The following is a 13340-nucleotide window of genomic DNA, read 5'->3' on the forward strand; positions in this document are numbered from 1 at the left end:
ACTGACTTTGGGAGCTTTCCGTGGCAGGGCTGACGCAGACTTAGAGCTGGGGGGCTCCTCTCATTAGAGCAGGGGCTTCAGGATTTGTGTGTCCCGGTTCCCTCGGTTAGAAGCCTGGTAAAGCCCACAGACCCCAAGTCAGAAGCACGTCTTAAATGCAGAAAACAAAATACAAAGGATTACAAAGGAAACTAATGATAATACCATTATCGGGACAGATTTCTTTTAAAGTTCATGGACCCCAGGTTAAAACCTCTCTGGGTAGGAAACGGCGTCCCAAGGACTTCCCACGACTTGCCCCAGGCCACAAAGGGAACCAGTAAAAAGCAGAGTTGGGATCTGAACCCGAGAACTCTCGGGGTCTCCGTTTGGGGGAAGCAGGATCAGGGGGTGGAAATTGGGGAAACCCTCCCTAGTAGGAGTTTCTAAGCTCTCTTCTTGGTCAGAAAGCCAGGCTTGGAGATGAATGAGACGCCCCTAAAATGGAGCTCCTGGAAAGACTGGGAGGGCTCGAACTAGAAAGGGGAGAGGGAGAGAGGGAGTGAAAGAGGGAGAAAGGGAGGAAGAGGGAGGGAGAGACAGACAGACAGACCGACAGAGACAGACCATAGACAACGCGATTGGCCCTCACGTCACCGCCTGCCTTTCCTCCGTCCTTCCCGCCCCGGGAACCAACCTTCGACTTGTCTGGGACACACTTGGCTATCTTGTCCCAGCGGTCCGCCGTGCCTTTGGGGTACTGCTGCAGAGCCAACTCCAGCAGCTTCTGCTGGTTCTGAGTCCAGAGCTCCTCGGCCGGCGCGGGGCGGCTCCTGGCTCTCCGGCGCGCCTCCTCCTCGTCGCTGGGCTCCTCCTGCTCGTTCAAGTCAAAGTCTTTCTGCCTCTTCCCTCTGGACTTCTCCTCAGGCTCTTCCCTCGGCTTGCGCCTCCGATGCAGCCTGGTTTCGGGCATTGGCTGGGTCTCGCCGGGCTCTCCCGGGCTCTCTCCGGGCTCCTCGGGCTCCTCCTCGGCCGCCTCCTTTTCTTCTCGCTGCGTGATGAGGTGGTCCGACAGGGTCACTGCGGCTCTGATGGGCTTCGAAGTCTGCGCTGAGGACCGGAGTTCTGAAAGTCGAACCATTCCTGCGGGAAAGGGAAAACCAACTTAGCTGGGAGGGCAAACTCCTTTCAGATGGCAAAGAAAGCGGTATCTTAAAACAACAAAAACAAAAACCAGGGAGGACAGAATAATTGATAAATTAACCTCTATCAGCCTCACTTTCTTCCACTGTGAAATGGGGGTAATTGTACCGATCCCCAGGGTTGTTGTGAGCAGTGGCTGGCATGGTAGGCACTCCATAATGAGTAGCTGTTGCTATTGTTGCATTTGTAAAAGTGCTTTGCAAACTGTCTCTATACTTAGAATTAATATTTGCTCATTAAATTCAAAAATTAAAATTCAATATTGAATATTAACTTTCAAGGCAACTGTCAAAAATTAAAAGTGCTCATTATCATTAGGACAAGGTTTTATTGTTTTAGCATCCTCTGCCTGCTAGATTGGGCAGCTTCAGCAGCCAAAATTTGAGGCCATTTTGACGAAATTGATTGGATCCTATTAAAAAATGTATTTATCTGAAATTCCAGATCACGAGTGAAAAAGTGTGCTTCTTTGCCTCCCCCGTGGCAGGGCATTTCCTCTCCTAGGAGCGACTTTACCAGCAGGAACCCACTCCTCGGACCTATGATTTGGGCTGAGCTAACTAAGCCCTTGAAGATGTGCAAATGTTCTCCTCCATGTCTTTTTTAGGTTTTCAAACTAGAAAGTTATTTTCAAATTGCAAGTTGATCCACTGGACCTTTGTGAGAACATTCACAATCTTCCTGCCAAAGCTTTCCCTTTTTGGACCCAGTTGGCCATCCATGCTCTTGGGAGAGGATTCTAGATTTGGGCCATCACAGTTGGGTACCACGAAGAGCCACCCTTGTGGGGCTGGCGATGGGGAGGACTCTGCGGAGAGGATGCTCAGGATGGAAGAAGTGAGACAATCCTGGGTTCTCAGGCCTACTTTTACATCTAACTTAGCTCCCTGTCTGTGACTTCATTGATTATTGCTCTAAATTTCCAGTGTAGAATGCACAGATGCAAGTGGCAACTTGTACCTACGTCTTATTCTCCAGTTTCCAGCTTTTCCTTAAAGAAACACAATCCAAGCTGTACCTCAGCTAAAACTTTGGGGGCATGATAGAAGATGGAAAGAAAAAAAGACTGTGGTTCTGCCTCATGGAGTTTGCTCCAGGGGGCTACAAAACCTCCTCAGACAGTGAAAATAGCCCATAAAATAGGAGTAATGCAGGAAAAGGTGCAAACTGAGCCCCAGGAGAGGCAAAAGGAAGCGTCATGGAGATGACATTTGATTAGGACCTTAGAGGATGGGAGGTGGGGAGAAGAAAAGGGAATTCTAGGTACAGGACGTCATTTGGGCAGACATTGTCCAGTCTAGCTGATGTATTCCCCAGGTAGAGGAAAGTGGGATGAGAGGAAGCTGGAAAAATTGGGTGATGCCAGATTGTAAAATTTTAAATATAAGGCTAAGGAGTCTGAGCTTTCTTCTTCAGGTAATAGGGAGCCTCTGTAGTCGTTTGAGCAGCAGAAGAGGGACATGTTTGGCTTTTACAAAACTGACCTAGATGTGCTATGATAAGACAGATTGGAAGAGATGAGAATGTATTCAAAAAAATAATTGGAGGATACAATAAATAGTCCATGAATGTGGAAATGAGGGTGAATGATGAGGATGGTAGGAGTAGGGGTGGAGGAAGGTATGGATACAAAAGAAATTCTAGAGGCAGAAACAATGGGACATAAAAATTGATGGGGCAGTGGTGAAGGAGAATTTCTTTTTGGGGGGGAGAAGGAGAATTTTAAAAAAATGAAAGTTAACATCCAAATTTTGAATAGAATTATGGGGACGAGGAAGGGGAGCAAAGACTTCTTTTTGTTTTGTTTTTAGCAAAACTTAAGTTTGGTGGGGGGCTGCTGGGTGGCTCAGTGGATTAAGAGCCAGGCCTAGAGAGGGGAGGTCCTGGGTTCAAATGTGGTCTCCAGGCACTTCTAGTTGGGTGACACTGGGCAAGTTACTTTACCTCATTTGTTTAGCCCCTTAATGCTCTTTTGTCTTTGAACCAAAACTTAATATTGGTTCTAAGATGGAAGGTAAGGGTTAAAAAAAAATTCTACTTAGTTTGGCATGCGAATTGAATCAGTAATGGTGAGACATTCTGTTAGAGATATCTTGTAATCTTGAATCCAGAGATCTCTTAATTAGGATGAGGAGCTCTTGGTCCTTTTTCTAATGTCCTAATTTCCTCTTTATAACTGATGAAAACAACAGGGCAATTCAGAGGACCCCAGAGTGCATTGCTAACATTTTTGCTCAGAATTTGAAGGACAAAAATGTTGTTTTGGGAGACAAGGGGTGATGAAAAGCATCTTCTTGACAGAGTTTGTCAGGATCCTCGTGGTGTCCACCCAGGCTTGAGGGACCTATTAATTATTGCTATGTAGTTGATCTCCAATAAATGATAGGGCAGAAGGGGTGGGAATTTATGGCAGAAAGGGCTACTCAAAGAATGCCTGTGCCTGTACGAGGAGGGGAAGAGTGGTTCTCAGAGACTAATCATCAGCAACATGCAGGAAACCAAAACATTTTAATTTTAAAAGATTTTAAACTTTTTAAAGCTATTAAATTTACAGGCATCACAGTGGATAGAGTACTGGGACTGGAGTCAGAAACTCTCATCTTTATGAGTTCAAATCTGGCCCCAGATAATTCCCAGCTGTGACTTGGGCATGTCACTTAACACCCTATTTACCTCAGTTTCCTCATGTGTAAAACGAGCTAGCAAAGAAAACAGGATCTTTGCAAAAATGTGTATGGGGTCATGAAGAGTCAGACACAACTGAAAATGACTCAACAATAACAATCCATCTATCCATTCATCCATCTATGTATCTATCCATCCTATCTGTCTTTCCATCCATCCAATCTATCTGTCCGTCCATCTATTCACCCACCCAACCACCTCTCTCTCTCTCTCTCTCTCTCTCTCTCTCTCTCTCTCTCTCTCTCTTTCTCTCTCTCATCTTTCCATTCATCCATCTATCTCTCTCTTTTTCTCTCTTATCTGTATTCCATTGTATTTTATTTCTTATGTTGAATATTTCCCAATTACATTAAAAAAACACCTTTTACTTTCTGTCTTAGAATGAATACTATGTATTGGTTCCAAGGCAGAAGAATGGTAAGGGCCAGGCAATGGGGGTTAAATGTCTTACCCAAGGTCACACAGTTAGGAAGTGTCTGAGGTCAGGTTTGAACTTAGGATCTTCCATCTCTAGGCCTGGCTCAATGCACTGAGCCATCTAGCTGGCCCTGTCATTTATTTTCTTAAAATGCTGTGTTTTCATGATGGAAGCCATGTCCAAAGTCAGGCAGGGAATCTCTGATCTTGAACACCCCTGCACCCCAAGACCTCAATGTAGAAGGGGATGGAGGACTTCCAGGAAGCACTGTCAGTCGCACCTACCTGGGGTACACGTCACTGAGTCCTTCAGCTGCTTAGCTTTCACCGTCACCTGTTTAAAAACACAAAAACACAATGTCTCTGTTTAAATAGCCAAGTTATTACGACTGGATTTTAAAATTCAGACCCTGTGGTGGTTGCCCAGAGGGAACATTGCTCTAGGACTGAGAATGTGTCAGATTACTTCTGTGTGTGGGTATGTGTGTAAGTCAATGAGATTTCACAGGTTTTTATAGAACTATAGATTTGACAGAACTCTTTTTAACTTGCAAAAGACCTATTTGAGGCTCATTAATTTGTGGCAGAAGCAGGACTGGAATTCAGGCCATCCCACCTTAGGAATCCAGTGATTTTCCCATGATATTACATTCTCTCAATGTACCACTTTATAAAAATATTTATAAAAATATTTTTATAAATAAGTCACTTTCTAAAAAGGAAACATCATTTTAAAAACACACAAACCAAGGATATCTGCTCTTCCTTTTTCTTCTACCTCCAAAAGGCAAAACCTAAATCAGCCCAAAAGCATAAAGAAAAAAAGGAAGAAAAAATTCAGGTGTAGGTTGCCCATGTAGTTGGGATCCACAATTGAAAAACAGTCCATTAAGAATAAGAAAAGAAAGGAAGTGAGAAATAGAGAAGAATTGAGATAAAACATCAAACTGATATGGCAGACTGAAGGATAAGTTGGAAAGAAAGCAAAAATGGATAGACCGGTGATCTCTGAGTGGGAAGAGCCCAAGCTCTGCCTCTGAGGCTCTCTTTCTAACTTCATATATATTTATTATTTATTCATCTATTTAAAAATTATTTAATTAAAAATTTTTTTTTACTTTCTATGAGGCTCTTTTGATGGCTCTGGGCAAGTCACTTATGCTGCCAGTCCTTGGAGGACCTCTCCAAGATTCAAAATGGCGGAATAGGGAGCAGTGTGCAATGGGAGAAGAAAAAATGTCTTTATCAGGAGCAATAGTGGTAACCCAGGTTTTGATTCCCTGTTCCCACTCTGCCCCCTAAAATGTAAGCAGAAACGAGCCTGACTTTTAAACTAAAATGTCCATATAGAAGAAGAAAGGTAACATAATTATTCTCTAAAATGATATTTTAAATCAAATAGCAGATTTTTTTTCTTTTTTTACTTTGTATCAAATTTGGAAGCTGGGAAATTAAGTTCTAAAAGAGCTGTATTTTGATTTAAGATAATGAAAGCGACATGGGAATTGCCTTTCTGTCTTCAAAGAGAACTAAACCAAAGGAAAGATGAGATTCTGTTGGAGAATGATCGCATGCAAAGTTGTGCTTAAGTTTAGGACTAAGTGTTGAAGCCACAAAGAAAAGGCAAAAGACAGACCCTGCCATCAAGGAATTCCTGGTCTAATGTGGGAGACAACATGAAGAAAGTCTGTAAAAACAAGATATAAATGGGAAAAATATGAAATAATCCATAGTGGGAAGGCTGATCAAGTAAGGCTTCCTGTAGAATTTGGGGTTAAGCCGAGAACCCCTTCAAAATTAAAAAAAAACAATTTTTCCCAGTTACATGTAATAACAATCTTTTATATATGTTTTCTGAAATTATAATATCCAAATTGTCTCCCTCTGCTGCTGCTCCCTGAGATGATAAGCAATTTGATCTGTGTTATCCACGTATGATCTTGCAAACATATTTCCTTATTGGTCATATTGTGAGAAAGTGCTCATATAAATCCAAACTCTCCAAATAAAAACACATGCCAATAAAGTGAAAAATATTTTTCTTTAATCTGCATTCAGACTCCATCAGTTCTTTTTCTGGAGGTGGATAGTTTTCTTTGTCATAAGTCCTTTAGAACTGTCCTGGATCACTGTATTGCTGAGAGGAGCGAAGTCTTTCACATTTGATCATTCCACAATATTGCTGTTGCTGTGTATAATACTCTCCTGGTTCTGCTCACTTCCCTCTGATCAGCTCATGGAGGTCTTTCAAGGTTTTTCTGAGATCATCCTGCTCACCATTTTGTATAGTGCAATTGTATTCCATCGCAATCATGTACCACAATTTTTGTTCAGCCATTCCTAATGGATGAAAATCTCCTCAATTTCCAATTCTATACCAGCAAAAAGAGGTACTATAAATCTTTTTGTAGAATGGTTCTTTTCCCTTAAAAAAACATAAAAAAAAATCTCTTTGGTGTACAAATGTAGTAGGAGTGCTGCTGGATCAAAGGGCACAGTTTTATAGCTCTTTGGGCATAGTTCCATATTGTCCTCCAGAATGGATGGATCCGTTCACAACTCTACCAACAATGCATTAATGGCTCAATTTTGCCCCATTTGTCATTTGCCTTTACTATCGTATTTGCCAATATGATAGGTATGAGGTGGTACCTCAGAGTTGTTTTAATTTGCATTTCTCTTATCAATGGTGATTTAGAACATTTTTATATGACTATCTGAAAATCATCTATTCATATCCTTTGACCATTTGTCAATTGGAGAATGACCTATATTCTTACAAATTTGACTCAGTTCTCTATATATGTGAGAAACAAGGTCTTTATCATAGAAATTTATTTAAAATGTCCTCCCAAGTTTGTTGTTTCCCTTCTAATCTTGGTGGCATTGGTTCTGTTTATACAAAACCTTTTAAATTTAATATAATCAAAATTATTCATTTTACATCTCATATTAACAGTGTATTCTCCTCTATCCTATTTCCCCTTTTTGTTCCTGTTCTTTCTCCTTTCACTCTGTCCTTCCTCAAAAGTGTTAACCTTTAACCACTGATTCCCCCAAATCACCTTCCCTTTTGCTACCCTCTCCCCGATTATTCTCCTCCTGATTCCCCATAGGTTAAGCTAGAGTTCTATACCCAACTGACTATATTCTTCCCTCTCTGGGCCAATTCTGATGAGAGTAAGGTTTAAACATTTCCCATCTCCCCTTCAACCCTTTATCCACTTTAAGAGTTTTTTTGCATCTCTTCAGGTAACATACATTATTTGTCCCTCTCCACCTCTTCTCTCAGTGTGATCCTTTTTTCCTCTCTTGATCTTTTTTGGGGGATATAATGTCATTTTATTCCTGTATCCTTTCTCTATGTATACTTCTAACTGTCATCATCATCATCATCATCATCATCATAATAATAATAATAATAATAATAAACCGTAAGACTTACAAGTAACACCATCCCTTATAATAGTCTGACCTCACTGAATTTCTTAAGTTTTCTCTTTCCTATTTATCTTTACTTAGGCTTCTCTGGAGTTCTGTATTTGAACATCAATTTTTTTCAGGTCTGGTCTTTTCATCAGAAATGCTTAGAAATCCTCTATTTCATTAAATGATCATTTTTCGCACAGATAGGATATATTCAGTTTTGCTGGTGTGATAATGAGATTATATCTACCTTGCCCCATTCTCAGATCTAATCACCAAAAGTGTAAACAACTCTACTGAACTCACAAGTTGGGAGGTCTGTGACCCAGGTGTGCTAGAGTGAGTGACAATCAGAATTTACTGACTGCTTCCTGGGCAGTCCTAAGAAAAGTGTCTGTTGTGATTAGAAACATAAACTAAGAGGAAGGCACAGGAAGTGATGCAAAAGAAGCCCCTTTAAAAGAGAGTTCAATGAGTTCAGCTCCACTCTTCTTGTTCGTGTCTTGGACTTGGAGGAGCTCTGGACCTGGGACCCTGAGACCTTGGTGAGACTTTTTAAATCTTTCCTTTGGAATTTCACATGGTGAGTGTAAAGACTAAATCTTCCCGAATTTCTCTTAAGGAATTTCCCTTTCAAAAGAGACTCTGTGACTGAAGCCTTTGATTCATTTATCTCCGGGGTTCTCTGGCCTTGGGCTCAAGGCTGACCCTCCCTGGACTGGGGACTAATTAGATCTGCCTGGGTTAAACTAGGGACCAGAGCAAATTGCCTAGTGTGTTAGATTACTTATCCTACCTTTATCCTCTTTCTGATTTTCTTATATTCTCTTCCTCTCCTCATTTGTAAATAAACTTCCATAAAAGTCATTTTGACTTGAGGTTATTCTTTAATTAGGGATTGATAATTGTTCAATTCCCTGGTTACCAAACCTTTTAATATTCACCCAACCCAAACCCCCTTTTACCCCTTACATTTGGCAACCTGAAAGTTGTGCCAACTACCCTCAATCTTCTGAAATTTTCTTGACTCCTCTTTCATTCTGTAAACAACTCGACCCAGCTGCTAGATAAAAAGGTAAGTTCAATTTTTTTTCTCTTTCCTTATTCCTTAAAATAAACAGCACACAGCTGTTTTACTTTTAGCGGCTGGGTCCTAAAGCCCCACCTAGGGAAGGGGAGAGGATCCTATCTTCCAGGTACTTTGCTAGTAGTTGCCTTATCAGTAGCAGCTGCTTTGCTTTGTCTCTTAACTAGCTGTATAGGCCTCACCTAGGGAACTGTTTCCAGCAAGTTAAAGTAAAAAAACAAAACAAAACAAAAACTGGTCCTTTTTACGTTGAGAGGCTTTTAGAGCCCCCCAAAAGGGAAAAGGAAATGTATAAAATCTCCTTTTGCCCTAGATCAATTCACAAAAGCTGCTTTTTACCCAATAGAGGAAACATAAGCAGGAGGATTCTATCATTTTTTTTTTATTGTAGCAGCTACTTAATCCTATACTTAGCCTCAGACAAAAGGTTCTTAGCCTGCCCTTCACCAAAAAGTTAATTAAATCCTGAGGTGTGATATACTTTAATAAAGGTGTGAAGTCCTTAAAGGAACCACACTCTTGTGAATTTTCATGCTTTGTCCTTAATCCCCAGCCAAAGGAAAACCTAGCCAGTAGCACCATCTACTGACAAAAACCAGAATTACAAGCTATATAAAATATTAGATAAAGCAACATGAATGCCACAGTATTAAAAAGTCTTCTAGTTATTACACAATTAGGAAACTTTAAGGTTTTGGAATGCCTCATTCTCCTTATGTTATTTGGAAACTTTATTTTCCAAATCATAAATGTTAAAAAACAAAAAGTTACCATAGGAAAAATGCAAGCTGACACACAAATTCAACTAGACAATCTCAAACACTGCTTGTATGGCCTAATGAAAAACGAGGATTCCAAATAACAAATGTCTAATTTTCCTAAGCCTGTTCCTGAACTACTAAGAGAGGAAAACCCTATTTCTTCTGAAATAGAGAAACAGATGGATATGTCTGCTTTTCACCAGGGGGAAGGTAATAAGTTAGTTTACAGAAGAACTTGGTTGTCCAAATGAAATCTTGTCTTGCCAATATATTTATAAATGGGCCAAAGTGAACAGTCAGAATAAGATGTTCTACATTCTGTGAGTTTAGGAAATTGAGACTATAATTAATTAGGGGCTTTCTGGTATAATGGAGGAAAAGAGGATGCAAGAAGAACTATGAGAATGCAAATAAGAGAGGTAGAAAAAAGGCCAGATAGGCCATACAATGTTAACACAATCAAGAACAAGGGGGAAAAAATTATATATATATATATATGAAACTCTTTAAGGACTTTTTGTCCTTGGGAACAGGGACTTATTTTGGGCTTTCTTTGGAACTATGCCTTACATAGTAGATATGTTACTATACATAGTAAATGCTTAATCAATGCTCATTGATTGATTCCTCAAATTATTTTATTTACATATCAACTGACATGTTGTATCCCTCCAGTAGAATGCAAGCTCTCAGAAGAGACTTTTTGGGTACATTTCCCCCTCCCCCTCTGTAATCCCAGTGTTTACTATAGTTCCTAGCTCATTACAAAAGCTTAAACAATATTTATTGGCAATGACCAATTGTGGTTTGAGAGGATTAACAATGAAAAACATATTTTCCAGATAGAAAGCTGATGGACTTAAAATTACAGATCAAAGAATTTCCCTCCCTCCCCCATCCTCTCTCCCTTCCTTTTTTTATCTCAATACCTCATCATCCACTGTGTATCTATCTCATTTTGATCTAAAAGCTGTGATGCAGATTCTTATAGCAATACCTTTTTTTCTTCTCTGCAGAGTACCTGTTGATATATTTTTCCCTTTCTAATTGGTCTGCCTTTGGTTTCATTAAACTAATCCCAGTGACAAGAGAATTGGCATTTCATAGAGTTATTTGTTTCCTTTTCATACATCAACACTTGAATATAGTTTCCAAGATGGCAGCACAAACAAGGTTTCTCAAAGAGCCACAGAACTGATTTAAGGACACCCAGCGACAGACTGTTTAAATGGAGAGTGTTTGGAGATGATCAAGGAATACTGTGGTCAGCACTTAGCACAACACTGCTGTAGTCATCTGAAATATCCTTCACATCTCCCCACAAAAGTCAGAACATACCTGATGATCCTCCTGCCATCTTGGTGATCCCTATATTTTTCTTTCTTGGAAAGGTAAAACCCTGCACTTGTGGCATATTCACCAGTAAGGAGAAAAGTTCCTCATCTGGCTTTCTCAGCTCTTGTACTCAAAGACCAAGCTTGGTATTTTAGTATCTTTGCCAAAATAGCCATTTCCTCTGCCAATCAGCTACTACGTGTAAGGACTTTTTTCTCTTTTTGTATCTCCAGCATTTAGCACAAAGTCTGACACACAGCAGGCACTAAATAAAAGTCAGTGCTTCCACAGTGTTGTAAACAGTCATAACAAAGAATATTCCGAGAAACAAGATGGGTTGCTATCATCATATGAAAAATAAAAATTTTGCACAAATAAAGATAAATGCAGATAGAATAAGAAGGAAAGACACAGATGAGCAAAATCCTTGCATGTAAGTTTTCTGATAAAAGTCTGACATTCAAAATGTTTAGGGAATTGATATAAATCTGTTTCATCAAGAGTTATTACTCCATAGATGAGTAGTTAAAGGACACACAGTTTACAAATTATAAGCCATCATCTAAAAAGGTTCTCAAGTCCCTAACAATGCAAATCTGCACTTATCAAATTGGCAAAGGTGGTAAAAGATGGAAAAATTGAGTGTAGGAATGTGGGAAATAAACTCTATGCAATACAGTGTCTCTGAATATCTAAAATTTATTTTTTTTGTTTAAAAATATGTATTTGTTTAACTTGCAGCAGGCAATGCTCGGGGCTACCGCTCTGGTTCCTGGCTTATCTAGCATCCCAACTGTGTTTCTAACAAGGGCTCAGAGAGCTGGATGTGGCTTATAATTTCCTTGAGGCAGCAGAATATGTTTTTTAGTATCTCTCACAATCCACCAGCATCTGCAATTGGCCCAGCCTAATAGTAGGTATATAGTAAACATTTTTAAAATGCTTGCTAAAAGAATGCTTCATGTGGAAGCTGGTGCTTTTGGCTGAATCTTGAAAGAAGTGAGGAATTTGATGAGGCAGAAGATGGCAGGAAGAGGGCCTTTTAGGCACTCCTAGGCAAAGGGCTAGAGATGGGAGATGGAGGAAGAATATAAAAGTATGGCTCAATACAAGAATGATGGCAGGAATATTCAAGTTCAAAATGAACTGAGCCAAGAGAACAAAAAAGTTGATTTCTTAAAGCTATTCTGGGTAAAGAGAAGGATCAAAGAAGGGATAACACTGTTGCTTGGGATGGATCAGATATCATAATTGACACGTGAGAAAAGGCAGAATTGTTCAATATTGTCTCTGTTTTCTCTGCTAAGAAGAATGACCTTTGGACTGGAAAGAACTGAACAAAAATGACTATTCAATATAGTCAAGGAGATGAGAGCAGAAAGCTGTCCGTGATGAAATTTAAGGGCGTCTGGCCCTGATGAACGACTTCCTTGGGTGTGGAGAGAGCCATTAGCTGTGGCTATGGAGTCGCTGGCAGCTGTATTGGAAAGATGACGGACCACAGGAGAGAGAATACAGCTTAGAGAAGGCCAAATGGTCCAATTTCCAAAAAATAGAACAGAATCTGCAAACTATAAGCCAGAGAGCAGGACTTTAATTCCTGGCCAAGTTCTAGAAGAAAGTGATCACCAAGTGGCTTCATCAAGAAGAGGTCTTGTCTACTAAGTTTTCCCCTTTTTGCCAAGGATACTAAATTGGTAGAGCAGTGCAAAGTCATAGATACATTTTTACCAAGACTTTGGGAAAGTATTTGATAAATCCTCATGCTAAATACCTATGGAAACTATGGAGAGATGTGGGCAAGATAATATAACTGGATGCATTTCTAACTCATGGAGTGAGCTAGCAATCTCTATCCAGTCCTCTCAATATCTTGGTTGATGGCTTAGATGAAGGCATGCATGACACCCATGTCAAATATGTGATTGCTATAAAGCTAGGAGGAAGAGCCAACAAACTGGAGGGCATCACAAAGATTGTGGCAAAGTATGAGCACTAGGCTAAATCAAATTAGGCAAAATTTAATAGGGATATACACAGAGATTCACATGAGTTTAAAAATATATATGCTTTTTCAAGGATGAGAAGGGGGAGGAGGCACAATAAGACAGTAGTTTGTCTGAAAAAAATCTGAGAATTTTTATGAACTACAAATTTGGTATATGTCCCTTTTGTAATATAGCAGCACCCCCTCCCTCCCCTCCCCTCCTTTTACTTCCTCTCCCTCTCTTCTCTTCTCTTTTCTCTCCTCTTGTCTCTTCTCTTTTCCCCTCGTTTCTTCTCTCCTCTTGTCCTCTTCTCTCTTCCTGTCTCTTCTCTCATCTCTTATCTCTTCTCTTGTCCTCTTCTCTCCTCTTGTCTCTTCTCTCATCTCTTCTCTTCTCTCCTCTTGTCCTCTTCTCTCATCTCCTCTCTTCTCTTCTTTCCTTGTCTCTTCTCTCCTCTTC

The 13340-nt window shown here is 40.1% G+C and overlaps 1 protein-coding gene across 2 annotated transcripts in view; it reads right to left on the reverse strand.

Annotated features, from left to right (window-relative positions):
* DNAJC1 (DnaJ heat shock protein family (Hsp40) member C1) overlaps positions 1-13340 on the reverse strand; it is a 268584-nt gene that overhangs the window by 2804 nt on the left and 252440 nt on the right. For both annotated transcript variants that reach the window (XM_044677935.1, XM_044677936.1), the window contains 2 exons: positions 4570-4618; positions 677-1122 (listed from right to left, as the gene is read on the reverse strand). In XM_044677935.1, coding sequence (XP_044533870.1) covers positions 677-1122; positions 4570-4618 — 495 coding nt within the window. The remainder of the gene's footprint in view (positions 1-676; positions 1123-4569; positions 4619-13340) is intronic.

This window comes from Gracilinanus agilis, chromosome 5, assembly GCF_016433145.1.
Source record: "Gracilinanus agilis isolate LMUSP501 chromosome 5, AgileGrace, whole genome shotgun sequence".
NCBI classification, from domain to species: domain Eukaryota; kingdom Metazoa; phylum Chordata; class Mammalia; order Didelphimorphia; family Didelphidae; genus Gracilinanus; species Gracilinanus agilis.